The sequence below is a fragment of the Marmota monax genome, unplaced genomic scaffold (genome assembly GCF_021218885.2).
Source record: "Marmota monax isolate L192 unplaced genomic scaffold, Marmota_monax_Labrador192_F-V1.1 WCK01_AAM20220418_F8-fsc00155, whole genome shotgun sequence".
Lineage (NCBI taxonomy): Eukaryota > Metazoa > Chordata > Mammalia > Rodentia > Sciuridae > Marmota > Marmota monax.
The window spans coordinates 3,674,186-3,694,680 of NW_026694554.1; the positions used below are offsets into that span (position 1 = coordinate 3,674,186).

General features: G+C 41.0%; 2 protein-coding genes across 2 annotated transcripts; one reads left to right on the forward strand and one right to left on the reverse strand.

The window, feature by feature from the left end:
* The first annotated feature begins 281 nt into the window (after positions 1 to 281).
* Positions 282 to 6,642, forward strand: LOC124076878 (homeobox protein ESX1). The gene is made up of 5 exons (XM_046420953.1): positions 282 to 471; positions 550 to 622; positions 854 to 1,057; positions 1,537 to 1,582; positions 6,085 to 6,642. Exons 1-5 carry the CDS (start codon positions 282 to 284, stop codon positions 6,511 to 6,513), a joined length of 942 nt encoding a protein of 313 aa, XP_046276909.1. The 3' UTR covers positions 6,514 to 6,642.
* A 6,243-nt stretch (positions 6,643 to 12,885) lies between these two features.
* On the reverse strand, positions 12,886 to 20,146 carry LOC124076879 (rhox homeobox family member 1-like). The gene is made up of 3 exons (XM_046420954.1): positions 19,710 to 20,146; positions 16,836 to 16,881; positions 12,886 to 13,002 (listed from the first exon to the last, which is right to left on the reverse strand). Exons 1-3 carry the CDS (start codon positions 20,144 to 20,146, stop codon positions 12,886 to 12,888), a joined length of 600 nt encoding a protein of 199 aa, XP_046276910.1.
* Positions 20,147 to 20,495: the final 349 nt, after the last annotated feature.

Below are 20,495 nucleotides of genomic sequence, written 5' to 3' on the forward strand. Positions count from 1 at the left end.
GACAGCTAACCTGCAATTTAGAGACCCCAATTCTGCACTCACATAGGCTCACCTTCCTGTCCTCCTTGCAAGTACACCCTGCTCATTGCAACTCCAAGCCCGTGTACCTTATATGCCTTGGAGACTCAACCCACAGCAACTGAAACATTGTATCCAGATCTTGGCTCCAAAAGAGAACCCTTGCAGCCTCACGTCAGGGCTCTCATTTTGCTCAGGCAAACACAGGGGGCACTAGTTTAGAATTTTCAAAAGCCCACAGCTTCATCCATAGCACCCAGAGCATGGAGCCTCCTCAGGGCCACAGTCATGATGCTGGCGGCTTGCTCAGCCTAGGAGCTGAGGAAAATGGGGAAGAACAGCTTGGTCCGTTCCTGGACCGGATGAGTGCTTTAGTGATCTCCAGAAAGCGAACATTTCCTGGCCGAGGCGAGTGGATGGATTCTGTCCCCCAACCCCCGCCGCCCCCGTGTTGTACGGCACCTTCCCAAGTACCCTAGGCCCCAAAGCCTTGATCTTTCACTTTTTCTCTTTGTGCTTCTTCCTTTCCAGGTGGAAAGCCAGTGGTGACCACCGTTGCTGTAGAGGAAGAAGAGAAAAAAGAAGGTGTACAGAGTGAGCCTGAGCAGGGAGCAGAACAAGGAGAGGAAGGAGAAGAGGAGGAAGGAGCAGAAGATGAAGAGGAAGATGAAGAAGAGGAGGAGGAAAGAGAAGAAGAGGAAGAAGGAGAAGAAGAAGAGGAGGAGGAGGAAGAGGAGGAGGAGGAGGAAGAGGAACGAGAAGAAGAGGAAAGAGAAGAAGAGGAAGGAGAAGAAGGCCATGTTGGCGCCAGTGCTCAGGGCCCAATTGACGACAGGAACCTTGAGGGTGGTGGCGCCTACAGTGGTGATGAGGAGCACCAGCTGCAGCAGGAGGAGGGAACCCCTGAGGATGAGGGCAATGGGAGTGTACTGTCTGCAGACTTGCAGCAGCTCCAAGAGCACACTAGGTTCACCCCAGGGCAATTGCAGGAATTGGAGAGCATTTTCCAACGCAATCAATACCCCAACGGCCCAGTGAGGTAAGCAGATTGTCCTTCTGGGTGCCATTTGCTGGGCGCACATACTTTGGCTCTCTCCTGGGTCCTTCTCTTCCTTTCCTGAAATAAAAGTCCCCTCCTTGCTGCCCAGCCTGTTCTCCTGCATTTGGTTCTAGGGTGGGAATGTGGTTATGCCAACTGGGAATGAAGGTAAATATTTCCATACAGTATTTAAATGAATCAAGCTGTTTATTGTGGATTTTTGGCATTAATTTTTATATTTGTAAATACATTAGAACATTATTTCTCATGATTATTGGTGTTTTGGCCACCCGGTAAAGTTTGCATCTGAGAGAAAACTGTCCCTAAAGCAAGCCTCAGGGTGGATATTACAGAGTAGCACACACGGGGTTGGGGGAGGTTTGATGGCACAAACATTTAAAAACAAACATGAAATGTACTTTGTATATTTTTTCATCCACAATGCCAGATATTTAATATTTGCAATGTTTTCTCCTCAGAAAGGAGATTGCAAGACAGATGGGTGTGACTGAAGCCAGAGTGCAGGTCAGTAAATGTGGAAAAAAGCAATCTGGGCTTTTGCTGAGGCCCATGCCTGTGATCCCAGTGACTGAGAGAATTGAAAGTTCCAAGCCAGCCTAAGCAACTTAGCAAGACTGTGTCTCTAAATAAAAAATTAAAAGGGCTGGAGATGTGGCTCACTGGTAAAACGCACTCCTGGGTTCAGTCCTTGGTACCAATAAATAAATAAATAAATGGGAATGTAGCTTCCTGGTAGGGTGCTTGTCTCCAATGTGTGAAGTCTTGGGGATCCCCAGCACTGTGGGGGCGGGGGAGAAAAGAAAAAATCAAAACCTGTTTCAGTTTGAACTCATTTGTCATGAACATTGTCATGTCGTTGATATATTTTGCTGCCTTCCCTATGTTTAGGAAATGAGGTTTGAACTTTGGGGATTTTTGGGGTGGAAAATGAAATGAGAAACCCTCAGCATAAGGAAATTTCCATCTCCAGAGGGTACATGACTTCCTAAAGGAACAAAAAAGTCTGAAGTACTTTTTTTTTGTTCCTTACATATATATGTCTTAGTATAAATTATAAATGAATTCTAAATTAGAAGCATATTTATATATTATAAGTACATAAAATATAAATTATACATATGTATATAATAAATTTCAATTCCTTCTAACACTGGTTTCCTTTAGGTAGCACTTCTGAATGGAGTCATGTTGAGGTTAATTCTGACATGAGAATTATTCAAGTTAGTGTACCAAGAAGCTCCATATTAAATTATTTAAAACCAAGCATAAACTTTTTGTTTAAGGAGTGAACTTATAAATATTTAGGCATTGGAGTGAGGGAATAATTCACAGCAAGAAAACAACAGATGTGTAACTAATGTGTGTTTAGATAAACTGAGACTGATAGGAACTGGGAGAGTATAAAGTCCAAATGCCTGGTCCTCCTCCTTTTTTTAATGGTTATTACTGGTACATTACAGTTGTTTATAACAATGGGCATTTATTGTGACATTCATATACACACATAACAATTTGATCAATATCATTCCCTAGTACCTCCCCTTTCCCTTCCCTCCTTCCTCCCCTGATTCCCTTCCTCTATCTTTACTCTACTATCTCCCTTCCAACACTTTTTAAGTGGGATTCCATGTGGTATACATGGATATATCATAATTTGGTCGATTTTGTTCCTTAGTACCTCTCCTTGTCCTCCCCTCCTCCCTCCCTCTGGATCTCTATTGAATTCCCTCTGGTTTTGTGAGACCCATTTTTTTTCTCTCTCTTTAGCTTCTGCATTTGAGAGAAAATATTTGACCTTGACTTTCTGAGTCTGGCTTATTTCACTTAGTCTTTTCCAGTGCCATCCATTTTCCTACCAAAGCCATAATTTCATTTTTTTATGGCTGAGTAAAACTCCATTGTGTATATATACCACATTTTCTTTATCCATTTATTTGCTGATGGATACCTAGGCTGGTAACATAACTTGGCTATTGTGCAGTGTGCTGCTATAAACCTTGGTCTGTAGAATCACTATAGTACGCTGATTTTAGCCCTTTGGGGTAAATACCAAAGAGTGGGATAGTTGGGTCATTAGGTAGTTCTGTTGTAGTCTTTTGAGGAATCTCCATACTAATTTCCATTGTGGTTGTACTAATTTGTAGCTCCACCAACAATATATGAGTCTGAGTTTTCCACCACATTCTCATCTCATCAGCATTATTTGTTATCTTGACGGTTGCCATTCTGAGTACAGTGAGATGAAATTTCAGTGGAGGGTGGTTGCTTTTTAAAAAAAAAATTTGCACCTGGACGGGAACATATCGGTTTTGATTCATCTTTTCCTGATTGCTAAGGAGGTTGAACATTTCTTCATATATTTGTTGGCTATTTGTAGTTCTTTCAATAAATGTTTAGTTCATTTGCCCATTTACTGATTGGTCCTGCTGTTGTTTTTAAATCTTGGTAAAGCCAAACAGAGAGTGGCAGCCCTACATTTAAATTTTCTGGAATATGTTGACGCATCAGCCTGAAAACATTACTAACATAGTAGGTTGTATGTTAAGGTGAAGATGAGAAGAAGATATACAATCTTTAGAAATGTGTCTAAAAAACAACTAAAAACGATTTTGGACAAATTTCCACTGACCTAAGAAAGGTAGAAGTGTTAGGCAACTATTAGAAACAGACATATGTCTTGGAGAAACTGCACACATTAAACTTTTTGAAACTACCAAATGCATTAGTGGCTGTTTTATTGAGCAGTTCCTAACACCTATATTTTTTTCCCTTCCTTTTTGTGGTACTCTTATGAAGAAATGTGTTTTGTGGAATTCATTGATAGTGGAGGCTGGTTGTCAGTTCAGGATAGATTCTGACCTGTGGTAATATGAAATACTTTCTCATTTACTCAGCCAGTGATAACTAATTTGTATGTCATTGGATCCCAAGGTGATTATTTGGAGGCCGTAGAAAACCGAAAGTTGTTATCAAAGGAGTATTGGGAAAAGAGAAAAAGAAAAAAAAAAAAGATCAGGATGATATCATGCACTTTGCTCCTGAGGAGTACTGTGGTGATGGAAAAGTGTTGCAGATCAGGTGATGGTGTGTAGAAAAGCAGCCCCACAAAGCAGGCCCCTGACCACTGGCATCCTAATGCCACAGGCTGGGCTCACATCTGTTGTCAACCATTTTGACATGACTATCTCCAAAAAGCTTTAACAGACCCCCGGCCCCCACATTCTATAAAGATAGCAAGAGCTCTTTTATGAAACCAATATTGGGAATAGGGACCTAAATGTCAGTCCATACCATATTTAGCTCACTTTTGGCACTGGTTATGTTTATGAACCTTTAGCCACTGGTACATTCGAATCTCCCCAAACAAGTACTATTTTAATAGATTTTTCAATCTATATATTCAAAGGGAACTCCAGAGAGGAAGATGGGAGGGAGAAATGAGGCATTGAACAGGAAGAAGAGGGTTTTTTTTTGTTTGTTTGTTTGTTTTTTGGTACTGGAGTTTAAACTCAGAGCTCTATTACCAGTCCTTTTTATTTTTTATTTTGAGACAAAGCCTTGCTAAGTTGCTGAGGCTGGCCTCAAGCTTTCTGTCATTCTGCCTCAGCCTCCTGAGTCACTGAGATTACAGGCATGTACCATGCCCAGCAAGAAGACATCCTTTGTCTCATAGATTTGTTGTTTGGGAACTTCCAAAAGGATAATAAAATGGAAACCTCATTAAATAGGATACTGAAGGGATAGTGCAGTTTAATTGACAGGTTTTACTTTTGGTCTTTAAATAGTTAGCAGGTAGTCTTTTTTGATACCATCCCTATATTATTATTGATTGTCTTCAGAAATGCCTGTTTGGATTTCCCTGCTTTAGAAATGTGGATAGGATTAGAATCTCCTATTTGAGTAGTAGGGCTAGTTGGCTGAAGGTGTCTAACCATGCTGAGAAACCATGTCTGTTGTCTCAGAACATGAGAATGTAGGGAGCTCAGAATCACCAGATCCCAGGAGAATCTGGAGGGTAGGATGGGTTAGAGCATGTATAATTGACAGTGCCTTTTCCCCCAAGAACTCTTGGCTGGGCAAAGGGTGAAGTTGGACTTAGTCTAAATATTCATTACTCCTAAAGTTTAGAACATGAAAACAGAGTCCAGGGCCTCAACTACACTCGTGTCCCAGTAAGGCAAGCCACACACTCCATGGGGCCATAAGACCAGGCTTCCCTCAATATCATCTTTTTAATTTTCAAGAAGTTTCATAGGATAAATGACCTCGTATATGCCCTTGAAGATCTTTTGTTTAAAATTCCTACAGAGGTGGGTGCATTGGCAAATGTTTGTAATCCTGGCAACTTGGGAGGCTGAGGTAGGAGGATTACAATTTTGAGGCCAAACTCAGCAACTTAGACCCTGTCTCAAAAAAAAAATATTTTATAAGGGGCTAGGGAAGCAGCTCAGTGCATGGGTTCCATGTCTAATACCCCCCCAAAAAAATCCTGTTGATTATTTCTTCACACTGAATATAGGCTTTTCAAAGTGGGGGCCATTCCCTTTGGTATGATTCTAAAAGGTACCCGCTTTTCATCAAGTGCAGCTCAGCTTCTCTATAACCACGGTGACACCTGACTAGTGAGTAGGGATTGGTGGCAGCTAGAGAGTGGATGGTCAACCATCATGGAACAGATAGAGCAGACATAGCAATAGCTGCAGGGACCAAGTCCAATTTATCAGCTACAACTGCACAATATTAAAGGAAGACAGTATTAAAGGAAGGAGGAAAGAGTCAAAGCAATAAGCCAAGCCAGAGTTTGGCATATAGTTGGAGCTCACTAGAAGAAGGTTATGGCATTAACTTTCCTAAGATAATTAGCAATAAGGAAATAGCTTCTCCTGATGCAATTGAAAATAATAAGGACATATGGAGTCACCTGTTGAGTTGTGTTGTTTTGCCTATGATGACATTAAATGCTCAATATACTCAATCAATCCTTTTTTTTCTCTCTCTCACCAAAGGTTTGGTTCAAGAACAGGAGAGCCAGGTGGAGGAGACGACATAGGGCACCAAGATTCAGAAATGTGCCCTTCATGTGCCCAGGCCACCCTGTCACTATAATCTCGAGTGGCCCCTATAATACCATGTTCATTCTGAAGCCAGATGGGACATGGGTTCGTCTGGAGCCACTGCCGCTCTGGTCGCCCCTGTTTCCCCTGCCACCCATGATGCCTCTGCCACCCATAATGCCTGTGCCGCCCCTGATGTACCTGCCTCCTCTGATTCGCCTGCCGCATCTGATTCACCTGCCACCCCTGACACCCTTTCCTCACCTGTTCTTGCCTCCTCTACCTTTGTTTCTCCCGCCTTTGCCTCCTTTTGGCCTGGCTTCATTTAACTTGGTCTCTATTGTCATTGCCAACAATTCATTTGTACTCCCCATTTACTGAGGAGTAGTCTGTGGGACCTGTATTTTCCAAAGTGCTTTGCAAATAGATACAAATTTTTCATAGAACACCATCAAGAGCAATTTACCAAATGCATGTTAGATGTGTTAAATAAAACTTTAGTCATTGACTCATTTAGCACTTGTTTTTTGCATTTCAATAAAGATATGAAATCTATGTATATTTGTTTTGTGTGCCCCTTGGGATTAGTAAACTATGGATGAAAAGTGTCATTCAAACCAAAGGTGAAGAGGCCTCTATTCATGCAGTTAGATCATGGGGTCACCATCAGGCTGTGCAACCACACAAGCTTCCCAAGTGCCCATGGCAGGTTTACAAAGACACAACCTCTTCCACCCCCCTCCACCATTGCATACTCACCCCATCCTACCCCATGGGGACCACATGCATGTGCAAGATACAGGGGGCAGGAGTCCCTAAGGAAGAATAGTGTTTTAAGGCAGAGTCAAGATCCATTCGTGCTGATGAGCTCAGGCCCAACAGACTCTAGGGGAAGCTGTCTAGGGGGCTACTGTTAGGGCTTTAGAGCCAGGCACTTACCTGGTACCCGCCAAGTTCTATTCCCTGCTCTGCTTTTTTTGAGGAGGAGACATGGGAATGGAATCCATGCTTGCAGGAGGATCCTGCCTCTTCAAAGGAAACCAAAGGATACTCCTTCCAGGTGAGGGTGAGGTTTTTGTCCCTTCCTGATCCATTTACCCCCAAGACATGAAGCAATATTACACCTTCCCCAGCTCAGAAGTTGACTGTCAACACCTTCAAATGCTTTCTCTCACCTTCAACATCTTTTCAAGAACCTTAGTTCCAGCTAATTAAACCCTGAAAGGGGACCTCTTGGTTCAGTGCCGTTGGAAGCAAGAAGATGGTCCCTGATAAATGATCAGGAATAATCCTTTCCTTTAAATGAAGCATCTTGGCTTCGTTCATGCCATCTTCATGTAAAACTGCCATGGTGGAAAACAACTAAGACGAAATGAAAGTATCATGAAGGAAACCAATCCCGTTTTTTTAGTTGTAGTTGGACATAATACCTTTATTTTATTTATTTATTTTTATGTGGATCGAACCCAGTGCCTTGCACATGCTAGGTAAGCACTCTACTGCTGAGCCACAACGCCAGCCCCCAATCCCACTTTTGAAAATCATTAAGTTCTCTCTAGCAGTGTCAGGCTTCATAAAGATAGTTGTCCATTCAAAGTGCCAATGGAGGGCTGGGGTTTTGGCTCAGTGGTAGCATACTTGCCTGGCATGTTTGAGGCACTGGGTTAGATTCTCAGCACCACATATAAATAAATAAAATAAAGGTCTATCAACGATTAAAAAAAATTTTAAAGTGCCATTGGAATTTATGACACTGAACTGTGCACTTTATAATGGTTATAATAGCAAAACTTATGTTAATTATTTTTTACCACAGCAAAAAGAAAGAAAAATATACCACTAAAATTTAAAAAGCAATTAATTGGGAACACCGTGGCTGTAGTGTAAAGTGATTGCCATGTTTGCAGATAAGGAGCCACAGCTCTTCTGGAATTTACTGTCATGGGAATTAATCATAGGCCAATTTCACAATGCTTGTTTCCAACCTGAAGGAAGGTTCTGGTGGGAGTGCATGTATTTTTTGCTTACCTGTCAGTGTTTTTCATTCCTATTTTCTCTCCTACCTTTATAATTGTGGGCATGAAGTGTCAGCAAAGCAATTGCTTATAATGTACAACCTTTGCAGATAGGAATTCATTACTACACCAGAGGCCTCAGATCCTAGGGGTTAGTGAGGAACGTCCATGAATACACTATGTACTCATGTGATTGTTTGTTTGTTTTTGGCAAAGAGGAGATTATTTTTGTTGTTGTTTTGCTATTGTTCCCATTATATTGTGCTTTGTATAATTGTTTATAGAAATCCTGAATGTCAGTACATAGTCAGTCTGGAAATGGTTTCTGCTTCATATTTTTTGTACCATTTGACTACTTCCTGTCTTCATCATTGAAATACCTAGACTTTAGGGTTGGAGATGTGGCTTAAGTGGCAGCTTAAGCTTGCCTAGCATGTGTGAGGCACTGGGTTCGATTCTCAGCACCACATAAAAATAAAATAAAGACATTGTATCCACCTAAAACTAAAAAATAAATATTAAAAAAAAAAAACACTTCTGAAGAAATTCCAAAAAGGACAAAGAAAGGAAACAAGAGGAGGATAGAAATTGAAATCATACTCTCTTCTCCCCTCCCTGGGGTGATCAAAATCAAAAACTTTTACAGTATCTAAAAACTTTCCTATATATCCTAGAAAAGGAGATTGTCTATAATAACTTGGCTTTATTTTTCACCTGTCTCAAAAGTTTCCTCTTAGGACCAAATCTGACAAGTTGTCTGGCTTTTGGCAGACTAAATTCTAAACTTCTAAGGCAAAACTCTTGTACCTTAAACAAATAAAATCAGAAGAATTAGAGTCAGAATACCCTTTCACTTCAAAAATGTATTAAATAAATTGAAAGAGAGCTTGAACCACTTATTGTTGAGGTAGTATATGATGGAACTCGTTCAAGGTGCTGGGTAGGGAACAGGTTACAATTTCTATATGCTAGGGCATATTGGTGGAGATAGTTCTGTTTAAACTGTCACCTCCATATTTTTTTTAAATATACATATATATTTTTAGTTGTCAATGGACCTTTATTTAGTTAATTTGTTTATTTATATGCAGTGCTGAGAATTGAACCCAGGGCCTCACACATGCCAGGCAACTGCTTTACCCCTAAGCCACATCCCAAGCCCACTCCATATTTTTATTAGTATTTTGCATCTGTTACATCCTTTACTCTGTGGAAAGCAATTGAATGATTTTCTTGGATGATTTTATTTGGTGGTCATACACTATTAGGATTTCCTAATAATGAGGTACTAGTATCCCCATTTAAAGAAGAGGAAGTGTTTGCCCACGGTCTCAAAGCTAATAAAACAACCAGGATTGGCAGCACCACATAAAAATAAAGATTGTATCTATCTAAAACTAAAAAATAAAATATTAAAAATAAATAAAATAAAGGTATTGTGTTTATATATTTTTTAAAAAAAAAAAGGCTTAGGGAGGAAGGGGGAGCCCAAGGACAGGGATGGGCAGAGGCTGCTGCAGAGCCTCCCCATAGGTCCAGAAACAGTGAGCTGCCAGGGTCCCATGGAGTGATGTGGGTGGGAAAACAGCTATACAGATTGCTGCAGTGGGTCTTGCAGTGTGGGGAGAGATTGGGCTCAGCTTTAACACAGCATGACTAAATGGGAATTAATTTCCAAGGAGCACGGTGTGGCTCAGTGGATGGAAAACTACGAAGTGCAACAGTGGTCCATGGAACGCTCTGCCTCTGAGACTTGTTTCAAAATGAACAGGTTTTTTCCTCTTCTCCCTCCCCCCCCAAGCCTCTATCCCATCATAGGCGCCTTAAGCACACACCCACCAAAGGAACACAGTAATTCAGACTTCAGGGATGGCCCAGAAGACCTGAGAAATGGCCAGTTTCCAAATTAACAAGTGAATTACAAACACACACACTAATCTCAGGGCCCACCTAGAATGTAGCGTTTGATTCACCTCTTTAAAAATCCTGGGGTCATGTCCCACCCACCCCCAAAGGTTGGGATAAGCTTATTCCAAAATCACAAAAGAATCACAGCTTCTGTGACCACAGTGCCCTGTGTTTCTCCTTTGCTAGCAAAGCAGTAAAACTTATTTTTCCTTTTTCTCAAAACCATATCCTCACTGGGGACAAGGACTGAGCTTTTGGTAACATCAACAGAGAGAATTTTGAGATGTATAAAATTTGGATGCTGAGTGTGTGTGCCTGCAGTGGGGACAATGGTCCAAATTGAAGTGCATGTATTGTCTGACTTACTCCTGGATTAAAGAAAAGTCACAATTGGTTACCAAGAAAAAGGACAGATTATTTTAAAATTCTCTAAGTTATTGACAATATCTTTATTTTACTGTTGCAAGATTAAGCAAATAAAACAAAAATACATAGCTCACATTAAATTTGTATTGCAGAAAAAAATGCATTTTGGAATAAGCTTATCCCAACCAATATTTGTGAGGGAATTATAAAAATATTAATCATTATTTATCTGAATTTCAAATTTATTTGTCAGTCCTGTGCTTTGTCTGGAAGTTCAAGTTTATCTGGCATTAATCAAACTCAATGAAATAAAAAAGTTGATGGCTTTTAATTTTTTTTTTTCATATTTTTCATATCTCTTGGCTTTTGTTGTCGAACCCAGTGCCTCACTTGAGCTACATCCCCAACCTCTTTATTTTATTTTTATGTGCTGTTGAGGATCGAACCCTGTGCCTCATACATGCTAGGCAAGCACGCTACTGCTGAGTCACATCCCCAGTCCCCCTATGTCTATCTTGATGTTTGCCTTTGACTGAAGTCTTCCTTACCATCTGTAGCAAATGCAAAAATTTAAAATTTAACAGATGCCATGACTTGGGTAAAATCAGACTGATAACTGGACTCCTGGACCTCTCACCCAGGACTCTGCAGATGCACATTTGAAGCTTTTTTTTCCTCCACTCCTGGAGGTGTGGGACCCATTGCTCCAGGAAAACTTCTGTTAAAGCTGGAAAGGATAGATTTGATGACTAAGATTTTGAGTACCCTCTGAAGTTGGGCTAGAAGGCCTCTTCTAGGCCTTTTTTAAAATTTTTTTTTCAGTTGTAGATGAACACAGTATCTTTATTTTATTTACTTATTTATATGCGGTACTGAGGATCGAACCCAGCACTTCACACATGTGAGGCAAGTGCTCTACCACTGAGCTACAACCCCAGCCCTTCCTGACTGCCTTAAGTGGGGAAATTCCTGAGCTGGAAAATGTTTCCCTTGGTCTTTATGAGGACTTTCTGTTTTATTTGATCCTATTTCTCCCATGGGAACATTTCAGCTAACTTAAACCTCCTTATTGAGCCCCTACTGACTATATATTCTTCCAGTTCTGTCTACTTCCTTTTTAAGGCATGACTTGGCTGAGGAAAATTTGGAATATCATTGAAATCTTGGGGACCTCTCCCTTCCTACTGGTTCTGCTCCTCCTACCTGGCCTCCATGAGATTGATTTTTGTTTCTTTGGAAGCAGCAGGACCTCTGGACAACAGCTGCTAGTGGCCACATGCACCACAAAAATGGAGGGCAGTGAGGGGCTGGGATTGTGGCTCAGCGGTAGAGTGGTTGCCTAGCATGGGCGGGACCACATAAAAATAAAGGCATTGTGTTGTGTCCATCTACACCTAAAAAATAAATATTAAAAAAAAAAAAACTTTAAAAAAATGGAGGGCAGTGAAGAGTTTGGAGCTAACAACATGAATGTTCAGTTGCCACCTTCCCATAAATCCTTGAGTTTCCCTTTAGGGAATTTCTCAGACCAGGATTCACAGTGAACTCAGCATGGCTGGAACTTGGCCCTCTGTGAAGACACACTGTTCTCTTGCTAGAGACTTGGCCCGTCCCTCCTTGCACATGTAGAGGTTCTGCTTCTCCTGAGATGGAACCCAGGACCTCAGGTACAGCAAGGCAAGTGCTCCCCTACTGAGCTAAAGCCCTAAGCTTAGAAGGTATTTAAACAGAGTGGGGGTGACAATGGCATGATGGGAGAGGGAACATAGATGAATATATGGGTCAGTGTAGACCCCCATGAAACTTGGGAAAAGGTGAAGTACAGGGCCTACTGATGGTGACCCAGGCATGTCACCTCGTGAAAGAAAAACTCCTTGTTATTATGCTGAAACATCCCTGTCAGGTCGATGGATGTGGCTCAGGAACAAAGCACCAAGCAACCCGCACGTGTGAAAAAAACTCCAATCAGGCACTAATAGAACCGCCTGTCAATCAGCGGGGTTTCCTAGCCAATCCTAGATCTTAGCCAGCTCCCCCAACCAACCCCAATAGGACAAGGGACTCTAAAAACTCTTTTTCCTGTCTCAAACCCTGCCTTCCTGCCTTAAGCCCAGTAAAAGTTCCAGTCTGGTCAAGCCCCCTGCGCTTCTCCTTAGACCCAATATGTTGGTCTGAGGGTACAGCCCGGGAGTGAAATCTCAATAAAGCCTCTATCAGCGGCCTTTTTAAATCTGCCTCCTTTAGATTCGCTGCTGCCTGACCTTACAGTCCCTCCTGGAAAAATTCACATCATGTTTTAAATACCCCAGCATGCACATGAAAACAAATGTATTGATAACTCACTTCTTTATTGCTAATATAAGTGCTTTATTGCTAATATAAGTGTCTTGGGCATCAACAGTAGCCCATATATCAGTTGCAGCAGGTAAACCCATCTCTACTCTGGCTCTTGAAAGATGGCATTCTAGTTATTTTTCATGTTTGCCAGGAACATGTGGTCCTGGGAACTAGATGATGCATCTTCAAGCATTAATTTCCTCTGATGTTTCCTATATTTGGCTCTCCTGTTGTTAAACCAAACCTGCAATAAGAGAGGAAAAGGTATTGATTGGTTTAGTATACTGAATAGTAAATGTCATAATGTGAAAAAAAAAACATTCAGCATTATAGGTCACTTAGATTTTAAACTGTACAGTAGAAACTATTCCTGCAGGGAATGGAACTCCAAGCCTCACATATGCTAGGGAAATGCTCTTGCACTGAGCTATATGCCCATCTCCAGAGGCTGTTGTGTTATTGTTTAAATACCTTCTAAGCTTAGGGCTTTAGTTCAATAGGGGAGCACTTGCCTTGCTGTACCTGAGGTCCTGGGTTCCATCTCTAATACCCTACACCCCCTCCTTTAGTTCACCCTTTTTGTTGGGAGGGGGTACTGGGAATTGAACTCAGGGGCACTCAATCACTGAACTACACCACCAGTCCTATTTTGTATTTTATTTAGACACAGGGTTTCACTGAGTTGCTTAGCCACTGTTGAGGCACGCTTTGAACTCATGATCCTTCTGTCTCAGCCTCCCAAGCCGCTGGGATTACAGGTATGCACCACCATGCCTGGCTAGCTCACCCTTACTGTGCACCAGGTCTAGCCCTGCTCTAGAAGATGCCAAGTACTTTGGCTCTCTCTCCTCTATTTTATTTTTTTATAATGGGGATTGAACCCATTGGTGTTTTTCAATGGAGATACAGTCCTGGCACTTTTTCAAAATTTTTGAGACAGGAACTAGCTAAATTGCGGAGGCTGTCTAGGAACTTGCCATCCTCCTGAGTCACTGGGATTACAGGCCTGCACCACAACACTCAGCTATTCTCCCAATTTTAATATTCTTTATTGGTTTCTTGCATGGATTGGATGCAGGTCTAGCTTGTGAGTTGCTCCAGGTCCATAATTCTAATTGCATGCCTTTTAATCAGATAAAGCACATTCTGCATCCTGACAGCTATTGGTCTGTCCAGCTATCCTCACTAGGAATAGTTTCATCCTATGTGTGGGGACATTAAGACACCACAACATGTGGATCCTGTTTAAAGTAGGATGGAGGGGAATGGCTCCATGTTTGAAAAGCCCATGTTCAGTGTATCTATGTTTCCTAAATAAATCTGTCTATGCCTTTCCTTGGCATATGCTGAAATTCTTTCCCAACACAAATGCCAAGAACCCCACTGGTCCTGAGTCAAGTTCCCCCTTCTCTCTGGGAACTCCTCAGGCACTTTATTGGAATATGTCCTCTGTAAAGTACCAAAGACCAAATCTCTATAAAAACCAAAGCCCATAGTGTGTTGGGGGCATGGGCTGATATTAGGTCTGTAATTCTAAGATTGGTTTCCTAAAAGAGAAGGGGAAACCATGTATTGAGTTTTTTTGGGAAATTAATGGTACAGAATTTGGAAATGGATAACATTTAGACTTTTCCCTCATTTGTCTCCTGTAGCTCAAGTTCCCTTTAGAACTCCAGAGAGACATGTGATCCAGGGAAGGCAAAAGCAACTCATCAAACCTTGAGATTTTCTTTTCTTCTGACTTTGCCTTACCACCCTAAGAAATGCTCACAACCGCTTCCCAACTTCTCCCACCTGAGCCAGGCTTGACTGTGCAGCCTGGCATGTGGCATTAGTACACCAGTGCTCAGTGGCTTGCTTTGTGAAGCTACTTTTCTGGGAACCCACCATCATGTCCACAGCCTTTTTCCATCACTGTACTCACACATGCACGCTGCAACAAAGCTAATAATAAGGTCATCCTGACGTTTCCTTTTTTGCATTTATCACTTGGTTTTTGTTCTTGTGTAGTCACTGTTTGACAAATGACCTGCCTACATATAGTCATTACTGCCTGAAGGAATGAAAAATATCTGTAATTATTACAGATACCCTGAAAAGAGGGCCACACCCTCAAATGTATTTCACAATACCTAAGTTTAAAATAGAACCACAAAAAGAGAAAAATAGCAGGGCGTGGTGGTACACGCCTATAATCCCAGCAGCTTGGGAGGCTGGGGCAGGAAGGTTGCGAGTTCAAAGCCAGCCTCAGCAAAAGTCAAGTGCTAAGCAACTCAGTGAGACCCTGTCTCTAAATAAAATACAAAATAGGGCTGGGGATGTGGCTCAGTGGTAGAGTGCCCCTGAGTTCAATCCCTGGTACGAGAGAGAGAGAGAGAGAGAGAGAGAGAGAGAGAGAGAGATTGATTGATTGATTCAAGACTTATGTATGCATTTCAAACCAGGACAGGTAGAAATTTACACTAAAATGAGGGCTATGTTTGGGAAAAGATATTCCACGCAACCCACCTCTTCAAAATACTACCACCAAAATAGAAAAATACATCTTAGAAAATATTGACTGAAGGCCACTTATGCACTTATTGTGGAAGCTACAAGGTTTATTTTAACCATATGCAAATTTTGTTCTTGAACATTTTTGTCCTTCTTAGCTAAAGTGAAATTAACTCAGTATTTTTTTTTGTTGAGTCATTCTTTGGACAAATTTCCCAACTTTTGCAAACCTTTGCCCTATTGCTACCATAATATTACCATTTGAGTAATGTTTTCAGGTAGATATGTCACCGAATACAAGAAAATTAAAATTGAGGGCTGCCCCTGTCTGTCACTTTATCAACATGTACAAACACAAGTAGAAGAACTAGGTACTTGTGCTTTTCAGGTAGCTTCCCCCATCAGTCTCAGCTTAATCTATGCTACTTAAATATAGAGTGTGTGCTTTCAATGAATTATTCTCATCACAGCATTTATACATTCATTCAGCAAACTTAGGGCTTATACTTGGTTCAAATAATTTAGAACAAGTCTCTTAATTCTCTCCTCTCCCTCTCCCCACCCTCCCTCTCTCTTTTTTGTGGCACTGGAGATTAACCCAGGGCCTTGTGCATGTGAGACAAGCACTCTACCAACTGAGCTATATCCCTAGCCCTCTCTCTCTTAATTCTCTCCATAAATTTGAATACATCCAAGGTCAAACCTAGGCCCATCCTTACTCCTCACAAAAGTGATTTCTAACGGATGGCAAGGTAGAAGATGAACGTTATTTTTTAATATGTATCTATATATACTTACTATATATGTAATTATACACGTATATTTTATTTATATATAATTTTGTACACAGAAATGCAGAAGTAGTGTTTTTGTTGTTGTTGTTTCCTTGAGGAAATAATATTCCTTCTGGTAATGGGAAAGAACCACAAATTCACTTTTTTTGTTTTGGTACTGAGGGTTGAAACCAGGGGCACTTAAACACTGAGCAACATCCCCAGCCCTTTTTTGTATTTTATTTACTGACAGGGTCTTGCTGAGTTGCATAGGGCCTCGCTAAGTTGCAGAGGCTTGCTTTGAACTCACAATCTTCCTGCCTCAGTCTCCCAAGGCACTGGGATTACAGGTGTGCACCACTGCACCAGCACAAGCTCACATTTATCATCCTATTTTCCATCCATTGAAACTCCAAAGTTCAATATTAGTTAGTCTACTTCAGCAAGACAATTAAAATAACACCAACTTAAAATATCTGCATGTTTGATTATATCAAAATGAACCCCATTATTATATATACTTATAATGAAATATTTTATTTATTTCTAAAATTTTTTAGTTGTTGATAGACCTTTATTTTATTTATTTACACATGGTGCTGAGAATCGAACCCAGTGCCTCACACATGCCAGGCAAGTGCACTACGGCTGAGCCCCAACCCCAGCCCTAATGAAATATTTTAAAAATTAAAAATATTTTAATAAAAATATTTTAAAAATTAAAAAAAATGTCAAGGCCAGAGCTTTGCACATACTGAAGCAGGTTTTAGTATGACTACCCTCACAAATTGCTTTTTTCAGATTTACTAACCTGCACTTTAGTGTCAGTCACATTGATGCATCTTGCAAGTCCCTTTCTGTGGAGAGAAAACAACAGACATTCAGTATTCAGTATTGTGGATAAAATATAATATAGCATGTGCATTCTGTGCTTAAATTAAAATTATAATCTCCCTTCACAACTCCTCAAGTATACTTTTCTGTAACTCCCTGGAAAATTTTCACATTAGAAATAGGTTTAACTCAGACCAATGGTACAGAATAGAGAACACAGAGACTAACCCATAAAGTTACGATTATCTTTTATTAGACAAAGGTGCCAAAAACATGCACTGGAGAAAAGATAGCATCTTCAACAAATGGAGCTGGGAAAACTGGAAATCCATAGGCAATAAAATGAAACTGAACCCCTATCTCTCACCATGCACAAAAGTTAACTCAAAATGGACCAAGAATCTAGGAATTAGGGCTGGGGATGTGGCTCAAGCAGTAGCGTGCTTGCCTGGCATGTGCCGGGCACTGGGTTCGATCCTCAGCACCACATAAAAATAAAATAAAGATGTTGTGTCCACCGAAAACTAAAAAATAAATATTAAAAAATCTCTCTCTCTCTCTAAAAAAAAAAAAAAGAATCTAGGAATTAAACCAGAGTCTCTGCGTCTAATAGAAGAAAAAGTAGGCCTTAATCTTCATCATGTTGGATTAGGCCCCAACTTCCTTAATAAGACTCCTATAGCACAAGAATTAAAACCAAGAATCAATAAATGGGATGGAATCAAACTAAAAAGTTTTTTTTTCTCAGCAAAGGAAACAAAATATAAGGTGAACAGAGAGCCTACATCCTGGAAGCAAATTTTTACCCCTCACACATAGGATAGAACACTAATCTCTAGGTATATAAAGAACTCAACAAGCTAAACATAAAAAAAAAAAACCCAAATAATCCAATCAATAAATGGGCCAAGGACCTGAACAGACACTTCTCAGAAGAGGATATATAATCCAACAACAAATATATGAAAAAATGCTCATTATCTCTAGCAATCAGAGAAATGCAAATCAAAACTACTCTAAGATATCCTCTCATTCCAGTCACAATGGCAGCTATTAAGAAGACAAACAACAACAAATGTTGGCAAGGATGTGGGGAAAAAGGCACACTCATACATTGCTGGTGGGACTGCAAATTGGTGCAGCCAATTTGGAAAGCAGTATGGAGATTCCTTGGAAAGCTGGGAATGGAACCACCATTTGACCCAGCTATTCCTCTTCTCGGACTATACCCAAATGACTTAAAAACAGCATACTACAGGGACACAGCCACATCAATGTTTATAGCAGCACAATTCACAATAGCTAAACTGTGGGACCCAACCTAGATGCCCTTCAGTGGATGAATGGATAAAAAAAATTTGGCATTTATACACAATGGAATATTACTCAGAACTAAAAAAACCCCCCAAATCATGGCATTTGCAGGTAAATGGATGGCGTTGGAGAAGATAATGCTAAGTGAAGTTAGCCAATCCCAAAAAAGCAAATGCCGAATGTTTTCTCTGATATAAGGGGGTGACTCAAAGTGGGGTAGGGAGGGAGAGCATGGGAGGATTAGATTAATTTTAGATAGGGAGGGAAAGGTGATTAGCAAGGATAGTGATGTCATCATTGTACAAAATACATGTATGAAGACTTGAATTTGGTGCCAACAAATCTTATATACAAACAGAGATATGAAAAATTTTGGTATATATGTGTATTAAGAATTATAATGCAAAAAAGGAGTACATGTATAATGGCAAAAAAATAAGCATCTGAAACTATGTAATTTAGAAAACATCAATAAAAACATGAATTCAAAAAAAAAGAAAGAAAAAGAAATGGGTTTACCTCATCACAAAATTTAAGGTGACAATAACAGCTCAGTGGGCAAGACATAATTGTAACTCACTGTGTTATAGAATAAAAATGACTACAAAATCTATAATTAACATAGAGGGAGGGAGGAAGGAGGTAAAAGGAGGCATCCTGGACTAAAATTAAACAAATTAAATCTCATGTGTGTATGATTATGTCAAAACTAACACAACTATCATGTATCATTATGATGCAATCATAAAAGCATAAAAACATCAAACATGGACTTTTCATAGGATATACCAAATCCATTTCTGGGTATACACCCCAAAGAAATGAAAACCTGGAGTTGGATATTTGTCCACCTATGTTCACAGCAGCCCTATTCATAAGAGCCACATGAAAAAAACATCCCATTTGCCTTCCACATAAACGCTCAAATGAAATACATCCATATAATGGAATATTACTCAGCCTTAAAAAGGAAGGAAATTCCAACACATGCTACAACATGAACAAACCTTAAGGACATTACACAAAAAGATATAAGGCAATCACTAAGAGACAAATGCTACATGATTTCGCTTACATGAGGTGCCCAGAGGAATCAAATTCATAGAATAAAAAAGAATGGTAGTTACAGGGTGCTGGGGAGGGGAGGTGTTTAACGGTACAGAGTTTCATTTTGTCCACATTTGGATGTTTCTGGAGTTCTGTCCCATAACAATGCGCAAATACTTAAGGCTGCTGAAGGCCAACTTCAAAAGTGGTTTAGATGCTAAATTTGTTTTTGTATTTTACCGCAATTTGAAAACAAAAACCAAAAGGAGCAGCCACCAACCAATTTCCAGACTTAATTCATGACAATACTGCATGAAAAAATTGACCTGAATTCCACAAGGTAACCCGCACAGAGCAGAAAGGCAGGTGAAGACCCCAAGGGCTTTTGCTCAAGGCGGGCAGGGCAGAATAGGGGCCAGAGAAAGAAAAGTGACCCCAAAAAGAACCTGAACCCCTGGAGACTTTAGACCCTCTCAAGCCAGTCACCCACCTGGTGGCCATGTCAGGGTATTGAGTAACTTGGAAAACACTTTCCAGTTCCTGCAACTGCCACTTTGAGAACTTGTATTGGATTCGTGGACGGGTGCCCCCAGGCTGCGGAACTGCAGCAGCCTCGTTTGCAGACTGCCCGGCCTGTTTCTCCTGCCAGGGCTGCTGCTGCTGCATGGGCTGCTGCTTGCCACCATTGGCCTCAAGGTAGTCAATGCCTCGGTGGTTCACAGCGCCCTCATGGTTGAGGTAACCTTTTTGAATCACGTCTTCCATGAGGCCTATAGCTCCTTCACGGAAGTGGCCACCTGCAGCGGGGGTCGGCACATCCTCTGCAGCTGCCGCTGCTACACTTTCCTCTGCTTCAGCTGCTATCTCTGTATTATAAGCCCCCAGACCATAATAGTTGGGGTCACGGTACTGGTACCAATTTGCCATGGCTGCAATACAACAGGTCCCAGCGGGCCTCTACAAGCACACTTTGGCCAGCGATAGAATAGAGCAGTGACTCAGGGTGGAGCTAGTCCTAGAGATTTGTATTGGCCACGGGTTTACGGCACGTTCAACGTGCACGCGCTACTCTTTTGAGGATTGCTATTGGCTGTATGTTTGCCGCCAGTTGTGATGGGCGGAGCTAGTTAGGCGCGAAGTAATGGGGCGGGACCACAAAGAAAGGCTGTGTGGAGAATTGTGCCAACCTGGGGCTTGTGCAGAATGGGGGCCTGATTGGCCTCTTAGATGACTAACCACAAATGAACTACAAATGGCCTTCCAGAGGGGACTTTGT

Excerpts from the sequence above, each read along its gene's own strand:
- LOC124076878 (XM_046420953.1), top strand. The coding sequence starts at position 282 with ATGGAGCCTCCTCAGGGCCACAGTCATGATGCTGGCGGCTTGCTCAGC. Across the intron at positions 623-853 it reads GGTGTACAGAGTGAGCCTGA|GAACCTTGAGGGTGGTGGCG; the intron begins GCAGGGAGCAGA and ends AATTGACGACAG. Across the intron at positions 1,583-6,084 it reads TGACTGAAGCCAGAGTGCAG|GTTTGGTTCAAGAACAGGAG; the intron begins GTCAGTAAATGT and ends CTCTCACCAAAG.
- LOC124076879 (XM_046420954.1), bottom strand. The coding sequence starts at position 20,146 with ATGGCAAATTGGTACCAGTACCGTGACCCCAACTATTATGGTCTGGGG. Across the intron at positions 16,882-19,709 it reads TACCCTGACATGGCCACCAG|AAAGGGACTTGCAAGATGCA; the intron begins GTGGGTGACTGG and ends TTCTCTCCACAG. Across the intron at positions 13,003-16,835 it reads TGACTGACACTAAAGTGCAG|GTTTGGTTTAACAACAGGAG; the intron begins GTTAGTAAATCT and ends CTCTTATTGCAG.